At 41.0% G+C, this 16,600-nt stretch overlaps 2 protein-coding genes across 2 annotated transcripts; both read right to left on the bottom strand.

The window, feature by feature from the left end:
• Window positions 1–157: 157 nt before the first annotated feature.
• LOC127782157 (transcription factor MYB77-like) lies at window positions 158–973 on the bottom strand. Its single transcript, XM_052309233.1, has one exon. The coding sequence runs from the start codon at window positions 883–885 to the stop codon at window positions 298–300; it is 588 nt and encodes a 195-aa protein (XP_052165193.1). The 5' UTR covers window positions 886–973; the 3' UTR covers window positions 158–297.
• A 711-nt stretch (window positions 974–1,684) lies between these two features.
• Window positions 1,685–12,400, bottom strand: LOC127782155 (1-phosphatidylinositol-3-phosphate 5-kinase FAB1B-like). The gene is made up of 11 exons (XM_052309231.1): window positions 11,259–12,400; window positions 9,293–9,994; window positions 8,877–9,030; window positions 8,413–8,757; window positions 7,011–7,928; window positions 6,611–6,939; window positions 6,419–6,542; window positions 6,180–6,350; window positions 4,603–6,063; window positions 3,342–3,605; window positions 1,685–2,393 (listed from the first exon to the last, which is right to left on the bottom strand). The coding sequence occupies exons 1-11, from the start codon at window positions 11,960–11,962 to the stop codon at window positions 2,070–2,072; spliced, it is 5,496 nt and encodes a 1,831-aa protein (XP_052165191.1). The 5' UTR covers window positions 11,963–12,400; the 3' UTR covers window positions 1,685–2,069.
• Between the last annotated feature and the right edge of the window lie 4,200 nt (window positions 12,401–16,600).

Raw genomic sequence — 16,600 nt, 5'->3', positions numbered from 1 at the left:
GACATGGTTTGGCCCATACTAAACATGGCCTTGGTGGGCTACTGGGCTGCATTTTAGCCTTGGTGCGACGCTAGAATTTTACCCCGGCCGAATCAGGAGGTGGATCCGGTGACATTTTCCAGAAAGTAGTTGACGTGGCACGGTGGAAGAGCTAATTTTGGGATTTCTCCTAGCTTTGGGAATTAAAAATGAATTGCACTCGCACAAATGTCCCCAAATTGAACAATAGTAAACCTTTAAACTTCTAGCTAGATGCACGGTTCGACGCCGGTCGCAATGGCCAGCCACGAAACGGGTTCACGCGGTGGCCGGCCACGCAGGCCCCAGCCTGAGCTCCAGCTCCGCCTCGCACAGCACCGGCAACCCCAGCGTCAGGCTGGTCGCCACGTCCTCCTCCTCCACATCCTTCTCACCGGCGAATAAGCCAGCCTCCTTCACGCCCCCGGCCCTCGCGGGGAACAGCTGGAGGCAGACTGGGGCATCGTCCCGGTCGTCTCCGGCGGCGGCGGCGGCAGCGGCCGGCGGGGAGCCGGCGCCGCGGGCGTGTTGCCCTTGCAGCAGCTTGCGGAGCGCCGAGTTCCACCGGTTCTTGACGGCGTTGTCGGAGCGGCCGGGGAGGCAGCGCGCGATGGTGGCCCACTTGTTGCCGTGCACGCGCTGCTGCGCGAGGATGATCGCGTCCTCCTCGGCGGTGAAGACCCGGCTGTCCAGCTCCGGCGACAGGTGCTGGCACCACCGCAGCCGGCACGACTTGGGCCCGCGCCGGGGCAGCGCCAGCGCGATCTCCGCCCAGTTCTGCCGCCGGTGCTCGCGCACCGCGCGACGCAGCGCCTCGTCCTCCTCCTGCGTCCACGGCGTCTTCCTGCCGCCGCCGTCCGCCGCCATCTTGCTCAAACTATCCCGGCAGGGGCGGAGTTAACGTGTGGAGGCATGGGGTTAAGCTGAACCCAATACTACTTTTTTTTTTTGGAAACACAAAAGCTGCTGTTAATATAGTATAAACTACACGAATCAGAGAAATGTATAGAAAGAAAGTGGATTGAAATCTTGATAGAAAGAAAGTGGATGGGATAATTGGAGGAAATAAATCAACCCAAAACCGGATGGATTTCCAATATATGGCACTACCGGCCTATCTAATGGCATAAAGAAGGATCGGGAGAGGGTTACTGGTTGCTAGAGAAAAATGAATAGCTTACTTCCAAATTTCAATTCGAATCAATATGGAGGCAGGTGGAATTGAAATGAACTTTTCCGGTAACACACATGAAAATGTTCATATTGTCTTTCAACCTCAATCCCATCATGTATAATTGTACTAAAAAGTCGGTGGAGGATAGTGAAATTATCCAAACCTTATTTTTGTGGAATACTATATCTGAAGTCTTCAAACCTCTGATTCGACCAGTCTAGCCAATTCAGTATCGTTTGTCTTGCAAAAGAAGTTATTATTCTTCAGAGCGCGAAATTAGGCAAGCCATATAGCCATTGTTTCCAAACATATGCACATAAGCGGAACAGTAGCTGTTATGCACACAGAAGGAGCTTTCTGGCCTCTCTTTTATGGCAGTTTCTGTTTCTTATTCCAGACCTCAACATTCTCCTGCCAGAAGAGTTTGGACGCAGGACATTTGCATGAACTACTCTTATTTTTGTTATTACAGACGGCAATAGCCCCCCCAAATAAATAACATGGCATATATATATAATAATATACAACGAGCACTTACAAAAAAAAAATGCCCCACTTCTATTGTTTACATCCAACCAAAATGGAATGGGAACTAGAGAGAAGCGACGACATTATATTATTACATAATAAATCAAAAAGAAAATAAAAAAACTAATGCATAATTACAGTTTCAAGGATATATACACCCGATGATTCTTGAGCCAAGACGACTCCACTGCAATCGGATCTGTGCAAATGAGAGTCCAAGCATTTTGATAATTGCAGTCGTAATACCACATTGATGCCGCAGCATCCAGACTGATCGTTTGGCGCTTTTGATTGGATCAAGACAAAAAACCAGGTGCTCTCTGCCTGGCATAATGAACTGAATATTGTACTACTCTTGTGAAGCATTTTGAGGATCTTCTTGGCAAAGATTTGATGATGATTTGCTCGGATTGATTATTGCAGGCATCCATTGCTCCGGAATTACAATAAAATAAGCAGACATAGCTTTTCTAAACCGCTTCTTATACTGCATGGGTGAAATCACAGTTGGAGGGGCATTCTTCGGCCCGCCGAGAATACCGGACGATTTGACCCATGTCTCGAGGTGCTTGTCCCATGTATACTGCCTCATAAAATCAATTATTCCCAGAACCAATTCATGTTTCTCCTCGTCAACTCCCACAAGCAATGAGTAATCCATCACATCAATTCCCTACAAGAGGACAAGACTTCATTAATGAGTCATATGAGAAGATATATCGAATGCTGCTACTGGCCTGCAATAAATCTTATCAGCCTGTCTCATAAACCCTACCAAAATTGAAGAGAATGAAATACAATAAGGAAATAGACAACAGCGGCAAGTATGAAGTTAACATTGTATATGCCTCTTTCTTGAAAAAAAAAAACATTCTATATGCCTCTGCTAGGAACTTATAAACCTTAGCTTCAGGAGCTACAGCCAAAACATCGAAGGGCCTGTTCACTTTGATGCCAAAAAAAACCTTACCAAATTTTGGCATTGCCGAAATTTTGGCATAGTTAGTTGCCAAAATTTTGGCAAGTTGTCAAAATTTTTGCAGGATTTCTTATATAGTTACCAAAATTTGGCAGCAAACTAAATGCAGCCACTTTTTTGGTAACTTTACCAAAATTTGGTAATGTTGAAAATGACATCAAAGTGAACAGGCCTGAAGACAGGATGATCTTCAAGGCTTCAAGCATGAGAACACTAAATCCTAAATATATTGTCTGACAAAACAGCACAAGATTATTGTTGAATGAACATTAAATTCATTCAACAACATATAAATTTAATGGTGTTTTTGCTACTGAGCCCGGGCAGTGGCTCCTCTCCTGATTATTTTCATACTAGTAAGGGAAAACGAATAATTTGCAAGGAAATAAAGATTTTTTTTGTGAGTGAAAAATAAAGATCTTTAAGGAAACTGTGCAACATTCCCTACCCTCTTATAAATTGTAAGCAACTTCTAGACATAAATCAAGATGAAGACTGAAAAAAAAAAAAGAGCACCCTAGGTAGTGACTGTAAGAGGCCAAAGTTAAGGTGAAGATTTGAAAATATTGAATAATTTTTAAGTCTTAGCTCAAGGATTCATGCATGAATGAGATAATTCTCACTATCAGAATCTGAACTTACTGCCAGAAAGGAAGTATCATTCCAAACAGCTCTTTCCAGAAGCCTCTTTGCCTTGTTCCCAACGAAAATTGGTGACGTTGGCATTGCCTCAATCAAGTTCTGGTCAAGAAGAACCTTGTTGCTGCTGGAATCAGCATTATACCTTGACCTCGAAGATCCCTTGAGATCATAGAGCCTTGTAATATTCCGTCCAAATAAAAGATTTTCCATCACAAGTAAATCCATTTTTGACTCCTTGCCACCCTTCACATGCTTAATTGTAACCTAAGCAAAAACATAGACCTTTTAGTATAAGTAAGCTTCATAGTGGAAAATCTACCTATCAGATACTTCAGCAAGGCCATTCCAGCCAATAAATGTGAGCATCTATCATCAATACAGCATGCATAATGCTATGACTATATAAATCATGGATTATTGCTCTTGATTAATCCAGGAGCTTCTGAGAGAGAGAAAAATAGGTCCATCGGTCCAAAGTTGCAATACTTCCTCCAAATACTGGGTTATGGGTTGAGATTTCTGAAGGAGCGTTTAATGGAACACATACTAGATCAAATTAAGCAATTGCAGGTAGTCGCCTAACAAGTTGTACGAAAAAAATAGACCTCCAAAACCTGTATAGATCGCAGTTCTTACATATATTTAATGAAATTTGCAATTGATCATGTTTAAAGATAAAGAAATAGAGCTGAATGTAACTTAAACAAGCAAATGTAAACAGAATAAATACATATCCCTTCCAGTTACAACTTGTACCATGTTAAACTTAAAATATGATTGTAAAGTGGATAATTGGATAAGAAATAAAAACTGTGCTCCTAAACACCAGAAAATATCAGACACATAAAACATAGAACTTTAGTGAGATTTCCTACAAATGCTACTATTTTAATCTGATAACTCGAATAGTATCACATAAATGTGGTTTTTTTTTCTAGAAAAGTCAGGTTTTGCTTTTTCCCTGTAAAATAGGAACTAGTACATAAGTTAACCCACAAGTAAGTTAACAACATATGAGTATCACATAAGTTGCTTGGATGGAAAGAAACATTTTATTATTTCTTCCACCTGCTGTACAATTTGGCTGTGGCCCAAAGATTTGTCACTACTCATGAGTGACAGACAGAGCTACATTTAAAATCGAGGCTCTGCTTGATAGCCAAATGCCCCTAGCTATTTTTCTCTTGAATCAAAAAATTAAGTTTCTTCTTAGAACCAAAGTGATCAATAAAACAGAAAACAGAAGGTCAAAGGGATATACCTGATAGATTCCCAGAATCTTTGCAAGGGATGTAGGGCTTCCGGTGCTTATAGACTCTGATAAATATTTAAAATAATCTAGTCCAAACTTAAGGAATGATTCAAGTTCTGTTTTTGTGACCTGCTTTATTATAAATCTATCATCCAGAGATTTTGCAAAAAACACATTGCTTTTGCCACCTTGTGCTCCCCATTTCTTGCATCGACTGATAGATCTTAAAAAGTCAAGTTCAGATGGACAGCAAGACCTTCTAAGAGCTTCAAAGCTTTTCGCATAGTAGCACGTCACTGTGTATTTCACCTTCCCGAGTGGGCCACCATCCTCAAAGGGAACTCTTAGGTGAACTAGATCGGGAACAAATGACCCTCTGGTTCCAGATATTGACGAAGCAAGATCATCAGCGGATCCGAAATCCTCAAATAAATGAAAAGGATTAAAATTTCCAGAATCATATACAGGCAATGGAAGTGAAGAATCTGGACCATCTTTGTTCTTGCTGTTCTCATCCAACATTTGGTGACAGTACATGGGTGAAACAAGTGCATAAGAAATTATACTGGTCGGCTCATCATCAAATACTGGAATAACAACATCATTAGCTCCAGTTGGCAGAAAAAGTCTTGCTCCACCTTGCTGTGATAACTCACGGAACAATGTAATGTACACAGGATTGTAGTCAGCCAGGGCCCCAAATCTCGGTGCTGTCCCAGAATTTGTGTTTAATGAGTCATAGAATGTCATGTATGGCATTTTAAGCCAGCTTGATAAGTCTTCTACTGTATCTCCAGACCTGACAGATAAAGAAGCATTGGTTGGCACTGCCTTAGCTTGGTTTTTAAGATCAGCTGAACCTTCTAGCAGAGCTAATGGTTTCAGGATACTTGTATCAGGAACTGTTCCATTTTCACCTCTCCATTTTGCATCCAATGTGTCTGAAATATCAGCATTTACTGGAAACTGACCATCAGAAAGAACCCTACGAACACCAATACTGGATTCTTGATGATCCAGGTTATCCTTAACATCTGCGCTGTTAGAATGATTGATTTTGGCAATCGCATCTTCCATGCCATTCAACCCTGCACCAATCCTTGAACTATTTCCATTAGATTGATCAGGTTGGTTGGGCTCCTTGTCATTAGCATGAAGTGGACTTTGGCTCTGCTTCAAGGATCCTTCCTTAGCATTTGAAAGAACTTCGGAGCCCTTTGAGCTCTTCTCTAGTTTTGTAGTTGCATTGGTATCAACTGATTTATCGTTAGAGTCAGAACTCCTACTCCCAACCCGTAAACCTCCTAGTGTGTCACAGTACTTGCCACCTGAATTTGCTATAAAGATTAGCCGCTGATCCCACAGGTAACACAGAAACAGTAGCTGCCTCCTTAGTTTGTTAACCTCAAGAATATCAATGAATGGCTTCCCCTTTCTGATCTCCTTGTTCAGTAGATTCTTCAATGATTCCTAAAGGTGAATGCTCCAATAATTAGCATACAACTTTAATAATGTGTCATTTTTTTGAACAGAGCCAAATGGAGCCATGGCTCCATAACAAAACATAAATAAAAATAATAATTTACCGTAAAATCTGCTTTCTCTATTTGCAGGATCTCTTCCAGCTCCATGATGTTCCTTCTTAACTCGAGGATTTTCATGTTGCCATCAAAAGAACCTGTAATTGGCCTTCCCTCTGAAATTTGGTGGAGTGCATTCAGTACTTCAGTGAACAGAAGTTCAGCTGAGTCAACCACCTGAATCATAGACAATTAGCGTCAACCAGAAATTATCACATAATTGCTCACAAAATTAAACAGCCTACCTCATTTGCTTCTTGCTCTACCCATTCCTGGTGCTGAGAAGTGAAATCAAGTTTCGGTGGTGGCAAATACACTGAATGAACCTTGATCGATGCATATCGGAAGCAAGCAACCATTTCACCAAAGCTAAAATACAAACATGTAAGCCATAGTATTTACCAATTTAATGAAATTGAAGAGGAGTGAGGGGATACCCATAAAAACGAAGGCAATCCCTGTGAAGAGAATGGCCACAACTGGCTACCCTACTAGCTGCCGCATGATTTGAGAAGCTAAGTTCCAGAAATTTTCCAAAGGACAAGCCCCAGGCAGCATCAGACATCACTACTCTTTTAGTCGCTGGAGGGAGCCCAATAACACGAGGACATCGTAAGCATCTATGCCACATCCATATTTTACCATCATGTTCACCAGGCAACTTCACTGCAAGTTTCCTCACTGAAATTGTTAAGCTGCCTTGCGGGTGGACATAGCAATAAACATGGGCCTCCGGTGGCAACTCACAAGAGATACAATTATTGTTCTGAAACAAAATGTCAAAGTTAAGCAGTATATAAAGTTTCTATAAATTGAATTCGAGAATGACAATCTAACCTGATCAAAGAGCTGGTCACGCAGAAATCTTCCTAAAGGCTTGTCAAAGTTGCCATAATACTTTATGCGGAGAAGGTGTGGCCGCTGACAAACAGTTTCTTTCCAAACACAACGGGAAGACAGAGAAACCAATATACTCTGGTTGTCAGCAGGAGATGCCGGAATTTCATCTTTTTTTATTACTGAATCATCCTTTGAACTGTCATCATCAAGAGAAATTTGCACATTGAGAGGAACAGACAGTTTAGCTCTTATCTTGTCACCATTCTCAGAATTATAGGCAAATAAGTGACCGCTCTCAACAGACTCCAAATTTGTTCGATGTGCAGACAACGCATTGAAATCATTATCCAGGGTATGTCCAGATGTTTCAGGTTGACATTCTTCAAAATGCTTTTTATTAACTAGATCTCTAGAACAAGAAGGACAATGACAAAGTGAACTGGCCGATTGCTGAACCAAGGGATCAGTAGATGACCAAGGAACCATACCATGCAAACAGGCAATATTTTTATCCTGGCCATTGAAATGGGCAGATTCGGTTTGGGCAGAACCAGCTCCCAGTTTTTTGCAGCTTTTATACTCAGGAGAGCACATTACCATTGTTTGGTCCATTGTTTGAAAACCATTAAATGTTGAACCATCCGTTTGCACATCAAATGCTTGCAAGCTATCGTTTGGTGATGAAGCAGTAGGCATTTGTAAAATAGGTATAGTTGAAATGGATCTATCGGCACTAGAAGGCTTATCTGGCAAAGCAACAATAATTGGTGACTTAAGAGGGAGTTCTGGAAGTGTTGCACCTTCATCCACAAGAAAAGATGTTTCCAGAGCCAAGTGATAGGCTGCAAAGACTCCATATTGCACAACATGCTTCACTTTTTTCAGCTCATCGCCATTAGCTCCTTTGAGCAATATCTACAGATTAGGAATAGTTAGCACATGAAATTGACTTCAATTTTATTATTCAATTCTTTCGTAAAGTACTAGAGTAAGTATTAACGTTGATCGTGAAGCGCTACACTCTTCAAGGAGCAAACATCCACGCCAGGGTAATACCAAATGATATTAGTTGTTTGTGAAGGAATAGGTTCTTAACAAATCATATTGCACAGAAATTAATACATGATCACTTGCAGGTTATTTTTCAATGTATTGATTTGATTCAACCTCAACCTTCACTGTATCCTTGAAATGCATTGATTTGTTTTTTCCCCCTTTCCATTGTTATATTTCAGCTGAATACTCATATTAGGGTTTAGGGAGGAAAAAATAAAGTACAGTATGGTTTAAAGGAATGCTTCACAGACTAAGGATTAAATAGATAAAGCAAAGGAGCTGCAACATATGACAAATGGTAAGTGTTATAACTGAGATACTGAGTTAGCAACTGAATACTTACTGTACAACCCAAGGGCTTTGGGCAGCCTTCAAAAAACATAAGAGTCTTCAGCATTTTCTTTCCACCTTCTCCAGCAGTCCCATGCTCTTCAACATATTTCTCCACATGGAATAGATCACAATGCCCAAGCTTTTGGGATGACACGTAATCAATTGACGGAACTATATGAGCACCAGTGCAACGTGATATCCTTTCCAGAAGTGGCCTTTTGATATTCAGAACAAGTGAAATGTTTTTCTCCAAGAATAAATCCTGAGCATATCGAGACACAGATTTCTCTACCAACACGACACTTGGTTGGTGGGCTTTGATCTTTGCAACTGCCATTTTCAAATAATCTGTTTCCTGGAGCAAAAAGGACATGACAACGCATCACCAATAGCAACATAACATTCAATCTATACTGCCCTTAAAATGAACTTCGGCTTTACAACATATGCATAAAAAGATATTAATGGCAATACCTGCTGCAGTAAAGTATCAAAACTTGAAAGCAAATTCGATATGCGCTGATATTCAAGTGCACCACCAAGGATCAGGATGCGTGGCTTTTCTTTCCGTGACGCCATGCGCCGATGAGCAACATTCTTCTTACAAACAACTCCTTTTACAACAAAACTGGAAATAAAGAACCAAAATGAAGCTCTTACATGGAGCACTAATAAGATACGAAAAAGTAATAAAGTGTGAAATTTCAAAGGCCAATAACTTGATAAAACAAAATTGCCAGCAAGTTTGCATCATGAATTTGAATTACAAAAGGCTGAGTCAGTGTCGTATTCATATTTTTTTAACTATAAGGAAAATGAATACTCCAAAGCAGACAGATATAAAATCATAACAGTTTGACCATAATCTGCAGAAGGGTAAATTTGTTTACCTATCACTTGGACGACCACAAGCCAAGCATTTCACCTTCACATAGCCACCAGGGTCCATCCGTCCCCCTTTGCTGGTATCTGGTTTTAGAATAGATGCAGCTTCCCAAGACAGAGAAGTAACTATATCTAGCCAACTCTGTTTGCCAGATTTATCAACCAACTGTACCTTTTCCGCCTGAAGAAGTTGAGCAACCAATGCCCGAAAATGCCCATCAACAATGTCTTTCATGGCTCTCTTGTGTTCCTCAGCTGACTTATCTCTACTTCGACAATGTCCGCTGCCAAAACTGTTTGAGCGTAGATATCCCCACTCTCCTGTGGCATCCTCCCCATCATCCTCATCACATAAAGCACCATCATGGTCGTCCTCTTCATCCTCAGGTTCAGGAGGCAGCCAGAGTGAGCTATTGTTTTCAAAATCTACAGGCTCATTTTCTAGCATTTCCATGCTATACAAGGAAGAAGATCGAGTATTGCATTCCTCAGTATTATCCATGATGTGATCTCCAGTCTTATCTACTCCCACAGAACCAATAAAATTTTCCGTATCTTGCATCGGAGAAACAGATTCTTTTACATGACTACAATCAACTTGATGAGCATCAAAACACACAGTTTTGAAGTACTCATCAGAATTTTGCAACTGTTGTGTTTTTGAATCTGAGTGGAAAACTGCATAATCATCATCCTCATCATCACTCCTGGCACAAAACAGGTGTTGGATTGTCAAAATAATGCTCCTTGAACCTTAATAATGCATATCTTCCTTTCATTTGTTGATTCATGTGCAAGATATTTCCAGAGAATAAAGCATGAAATTAAGTACTAATGCTAAACTAGTGCAAAAACTGGGGTACTAATTATCATGAAATTAAGTGCTAATGCTAAACTAGTGCAAAAACTGGGTTACTGATTATCAAGTAACTTTGTGGCATCTCATTAAAAAAAAGGACTACAGAATATGCAACAATTTGACATGGTTTCTGGCACAGATGAGCAATAACAGATTGGCAGCTATGCCAATTAGACAATAAAAATTGGCACAGAGTGTGAAACATGTTGATATCAGCAGGAAAAGCAAAACAGAATGTCACCATAATGAGTTAAACAATTGTCAGTTGGAAGTTATAAGGCACTAAGCTTACTAAATAAAGCTGGGTAAATCTTTATGTCTATGAATTGAAAAAAAAAAATACTTCCTCCGTTTCATATTATAAGACTTTCTAGCATTGCCCACATTCATATATATGTTAATGAATCTAGATATATATGTGTGCCTAGATTCATTAACATCTAGATGAATGTGGGCAATGCTAGAAAGTCAACCTGAAATGGAGGTAGTACCACACAATTGGAGTATTGAAAAATGGAAAATAGCATGTGACCATACTTTCCTGTCTGCACCTTCCAGACAACTGTTTCAATGCTGATGATTAAGAGCAAAATCGTGTAACCAGTTCCAATCACACTTGTTGGCTAACCAGCAGCCAGCCCATAACCTATGCTTAATTTTAATTGCTTATATTACACTACCATGAACAAACATAAATGAGCACCATAAGGCATAGATTTGAGACTAATTTGATGGCACCCTATAATGAACACCAAATGAAAGCAACGAGTATACTCTAAGTTTGAGATAGCATTTGTGCGCATGTATCAAAAGCAATGTCAGCGGGCAAGCTCTCCAATATAAAATATCAAAGCGCAACTACATGGATTTTCAAGTCCAAGCATCCAGAAGGAAAACAAAAATATTTTGAACAAATTAGCAGCTACCTTTTGTCCAATGCCTTTTAACAAAATCCAACATGATATGCAGCAATGTTCTCAGAAGCTGAATGCAAGTTCCTATCAGAATATCAGACAACCATGCATATATGTGATCTTACTTCCTAGATGGCAGTACAACTAGTTAGGCTTCATTTTCTTATTGAGCAAAGCAAAAAGCTCACAAAGGCATACCTATTTATGCCAAAATTGTATGGATCCGATGTGTTGTCCACATAAGTCGCAGGCTCCACGCCCCCAGCGTGCTCCATTGCAGGCAGCTGCTTCTCTGCACAACCTTCCCTCTCGCAGCACTCACCCTGGCCCTCGACTGCCATAGATGGGAAGTCAGTGTAGCTAACATTCGTGTAAGACGACATCTGGCCGTTCGTCCCGGCGCTGCTACGCGCAGTCGAACTGGACTTGTCGCTCCCGATGCTCACGGCAGACGCCGACGGGCTCAGCACCGGGCTCGATGGCTGCGCCACGTCCCTCCGAGCCGCCGCCTCCTCCTCCAGCCAGCGCCTGAAGCAGTAATTGCAGACCCTGATCCGCTCGCCGTCCTCACGCGCGGCGTCCCCCGGCGCGCGCGGCACGGAGTTGGCCGTGCACCGGGCACAGAACACGCGGCCGCAGTGGCGGCAGTGGTGGCGCCGGTTCAGGATGGTGAACTGCGCGTCGCAGTCGTAGCACACGCGGCAGCTCTGGTCCGGCATCCAGAAGTCCCTCGACAAATCATGCGGCTGCGGCGATGCCGCGCCACCACCACCCCCAGCACCCACCTGCGACGCCGGCGGCGGCGGCAGCGGCGGAGGCGGAGAGTGATCTCCCCGCCGCGGCATCCACGACTTCACCGCGCCAAACAGCTCCACTAACCGCCCCTCCGGTGATCCCATCATCCAGGCCACGCACACCGCCGCCGCCGCCACCACCACCACCACCACCAGCAACCCTACCCCTCATGCTCAATCCGGCGACGCCTCAATCCACATAGCTCTTACCACCACTTCCAGAACCAACGGAGACCACCACCACTCCCGCCGCGCGCCGCCGGATCAGATCACCACAGATGGCAGCAACTCTCGGTGCCCCCAGCAAAACCGCCCGAATTCGGCAGGAGCACTCCAACCTCGCCACGAACCCGACCGCGGCTGCTGGATCGAAGCGGGATTTGGAACAAGGGGAAGTGATTTGGGCTAAGAGAAGAGGGAAATTTGGTTGGATTTAGGAGGGGGTGAGGGTTCCAGAAGGGCGCCAGTGGAGCGAAGCACGGGACGGCTGGAGAGGCGAGGATTCACGAGGAGAGGGATAGAAAAGGGGAGGGGGGGAGATGGATTAAACCAACGCGTCTCCGGGTTTTTTCAAATCTTTTTTCAGGCAGATAATTCTTTTGTTTTTTCTTCTTTCTTTTCATTTTCATTTTTCTTGATTGGGTGTTGTTTGTTTCTGTTCTTTTCCTCGGCTTTTTGGTTATTTGCTTCTCTTTTTTTTCTTGCCGCCTCCGGCTACCTCATCTCACAGGCGTGTGAAAGAGACGCTTGGGTGGTTTTCTTTCACGATTTTCTTTCATCGACTTCGTTGTCACGATTTATTGATGTTTTCCCTTTAAAGAAGTAAATTTTGATAATCCTTTTTAGAAAAAGGAGACAAATTTCAGTATGTTGGTTTAGATAGGATATCTTTGCGTATGCTTCATTGTCGTAAGCAGACTATAATTTTGTGTTACAGTCGCCACTCACCACGTGATGTAGCTCGAGGACATGAGCTCCAATCGATTAATTTTGTCAAAACATATTTATTCTACATTCTTTTTATTGATGTTGTTACAACTTTTTAAAGCGTATGAGCATATTTGATGCCTTCTGAATTTCTTTCAATCATTCTAGAATGATCATGGTTTCCTTTCATTTCCTTTCATGAACAAATAATTGTTTTGTGTATCTTTCATACATGAATAAGGCCATGTTTGAAAGATTAGCTCATGGCTAATTTTGAGAGCTAATGTTTAGTCATGAATTGATAGGCTAAACATTAGCATAGGATGATATGTATAAAAGATTTTTGCATTTCTTTTTTAAAATGTAATTTATTTGTTAGATGCTATATATATATATATATATATATATATATATAAAATTTTCCAGTTGTTGTTTTTAATGTAAATCATCTTTTATATTGTACACAAAATATTTGTGTGACATTATCTTTTGCGTAAACAATTTCATATACCGCACAAAAATAACTTTTAAAAAATAAAAATGAAAAATGGAACTTATATGCAAATTTCTATATTGTATAAGGAGGCTACATAAAAAATTCATATATTATTTTGAAACTTCTAATGAGATAAATATTAGCCTTGCATCTTACGGGTAATAGGTCTGTTAGAAAAAAAAAAAGACCGACCCCAGTGGTACATTTTAAAATAATGGTAATTATAGGAAAAGATAATGTCAATGAAAAATTATTAAATTAGAACAAACTCAATGTCTTTGAGTAGATTCTCTCACAAAAATATCATCTAAACCCAATTAAGTCCTCATCAAATACTAACTCTTGATACTACTTCCTCCGTTCCCTTATATTTATCACCAAGCAATATTCACATTTAAACTTTGACCATCTTTCTTTTTGCAAAAAGAAATTCTACATACTTAAATAGATGTCATATTGTCAAAATGTATAGCATAATAAACATAAATATTAAGATTTCATTTAAATTTTTTAAGTGGTTAAAGTTGTAACAGTACCAGTCAACTGTGATAAATATAAAGGAATGGATAGAGTATTACCTTTAGAAGCAAAAGAAAGAACTGTAACATGATATTTATTTCTCAAACTACCTTTATCAGTTGTGATGATTGTAGATTTGTCGTTATACTATTTGCCTCCACTTTGTACCAAAGATCTAAGATGAGTTCAGTTTGGGGTTAGAATAACCAGCTTAAACCAAATATGATAAATTAACTCAGATTTTGTGTTCAACAAGTAACCTATTTAACAGACCTTGCATTAGTGTTTGACCATATTAAGGGGTTAATTAAGTTGGCAGTACAACAAGTACGGGATGATGTATCGACCATTTTTATGGGTTAACTTATCCTTGACTTGTGGGTAATAGCCTTTGATCTATTTAAATTGAAACCCTATAAGGTTTCTGGCAGATTAAAGACCAAATCATATTATTCCATATGGTATATTCTTTTTTACCTCGTATGGCAATTTGGTCAGCTGCGTATATGGTAAAGATAATATTCTCTATTTTGTCATAAAATATGAATATATTTAGTAAAAAAAATGTGAAATAATGGGTTGTGCACAGGATTTCGTAGGCATTTTATATTTATAACAAGCAGTATGCTTTTAAATCTTTTTTCGGCGGACATGCATTCTCTAAACTAGGTGATGCCCCACGCTTTGCTGCGGGATTCATGAATATGATAAATATTATCGAAATGATGAAAGTTAAAATGTTGAGAAAATAATGTGAGGAAGATGATTTGACACATACTTGTTGATCTCTATAATATAATACTCCGTTTCTAAATATTTGACGCCGTTGACTTTTTTAAATATGTTTAACCGTTCGTCTTATTCAAAAAATTTAAGTAAAACATACTTATATGTATATATATAGTTTTACATATTTCACAAAAGTTTTTGAATAAGACGAACGGTCAAACATATGCTAAAAAGTCAACGGTGTCAAATATTTAGAAACGGAGGGAGTATTATAGATGATGTGTCAATGCTTACATAGGATTTAAAATATGATAGAATAGTAATTGCTAGTGAGAGAAGATGTGGCATACTTGCATGGGATTTTAAATGAGCTAGAATAATATAATTGCTAGTGGATGATGATGTAGCATGCATGTATGTTGAGCTTTAGCTTCTAATAATTGTTAGTGGGTACCAACTATATAGAAAGTATAGATGAGATGACTTGGACTTCAGTTCCCTAGTTTATTTTTTATGTTGTAATTTCTTCTATAATACTTCTATAATACCTTTTGCACACTCTCTCATAGCACTATAAAGTTTATGACTAACCATTAAATTCCTATTCTTCATCAAATCCAATATGTTAATATATATATTAAGAATTCTGACATCGTATTGGAACTTATAAAAAAATTGTTGTATTTAACTCTCTTCAGATCCTGTATTTTCCCCTTGTGAAGCATCCAAATGCAAAATGAACAATCATGGTGCATGCTGAAATTCTACATTTTGAAAAGGTGTTGTCTATACATCTTGTGACAGAAAATCCCACCTCCTATCATTCGAATTTTAGACCATTGGATATGCTTCAAGATTCATGCAGACCACTTAACCTAACTCCTCTCCTCCTCCCCCCCATTCCAGATCGCGCCGCCACCCTCCTCCTCCCATCCCACGCGCGATCCACCGCCGCCACCACCCCACCGCGCCGCCGCCCGCCTCGCCGGCTGATCGGAAAGAGTTAACAGCGTCAGCGAGGCCCCCCGGCTCGCCCCCTCCCCCTCCCCTCTCCCCTCTCCCCTCTCCCCTCTCCCCCTTCCCCCCTCTCTTTCTCCTCAAGGCGACGACGGCGAGGTGCCCCTACCCTGCCATCTTCCCTGTCTCCGGTGGCTCCCTGCTGCCGGATCCGCAACCGCCGCCCGCTGCCTCCTAACCGCACGCTTGCTTTGGCCCCGCCGCCGACGCCGGCCCACCGCCCTCCTCCATCCCCGCGGCTTCGGCGGTGCCGCCGCCGCCTCGCCGCCCGCCAAAGTCCACCGCCCACCGCTGGTCCTCCGCTGCCCACGGCCATCCCTCGAAGCCCCGAGGAAATTAACCCCCCTCTTCCCCCTTGCCCAACCCCTCTCCTACCCCCACCCCAACTCCAAACCCTAACCCGTATGCTCCCTGCTGGAGTTAGGGGTGTCGCCGGCACCGGAGAAGAAGGGGAGCCCGCCGGAGTTGGAGGAGAGAAGCCGATGCACGAATCTTGGCATGGATCCAATGATCCAAAATCTATAACATTTCATTCGAATGACATATAGCAATTCCGTTTTGAAAATCGATCATAAGCATGACTATATAATGGACACATGGTACGTTGTAGCGCCATCTTCAATTATTTTGTGCAATGTTTGACCAATTGTTTGTTGCCCTCACATATATGCACGTCCGTAATTATTATAGGTCATTTTCTCGTTTGCGACATTCCGATTGTAGCTCTTGACACGATTGCTTTTCTCTAAGATATTTACCGAGACAACATGAGATCATATGGTGATTATTTTCTCCATCGGATGATCCCATTAAATAGGATTGTGTACTAAGGCAATTAGATGATGACGTCATGTGTTTTACTGCGAAATATACGGATGAATATATGTTTAAATGTTATAGAAATGGTAAATAGTTTTAGGTTAAATTAATGTGAAGAACAATTATGGTTTAGAATGCTTGTATTTTAGAATGTAATATAATTGTAGATGTGATTACTAGGGTTGCACGTAGTTGAGTTTTAAATGCTTAGTGAAGTGTAACTATTATTATATACAATG

This window comes from Oryza glaberrima, chromosome 8, assembly GCF_000147395.1.
Source record: "Oryza glaberrima chromosome 8, OglaRS2, whole genome shotgun sequence".
Lineage (NCBI taxonomy): Eukaryota > Viridiplantae > Streptophyta > Magnoliopsida > Poales > Poaceae > Oryza > Oryza glaberrima.
Note: the sequence above shows the minus strand (reverse complement) of the source record. Positions and strands in the feature narration are given on the sequence as shown.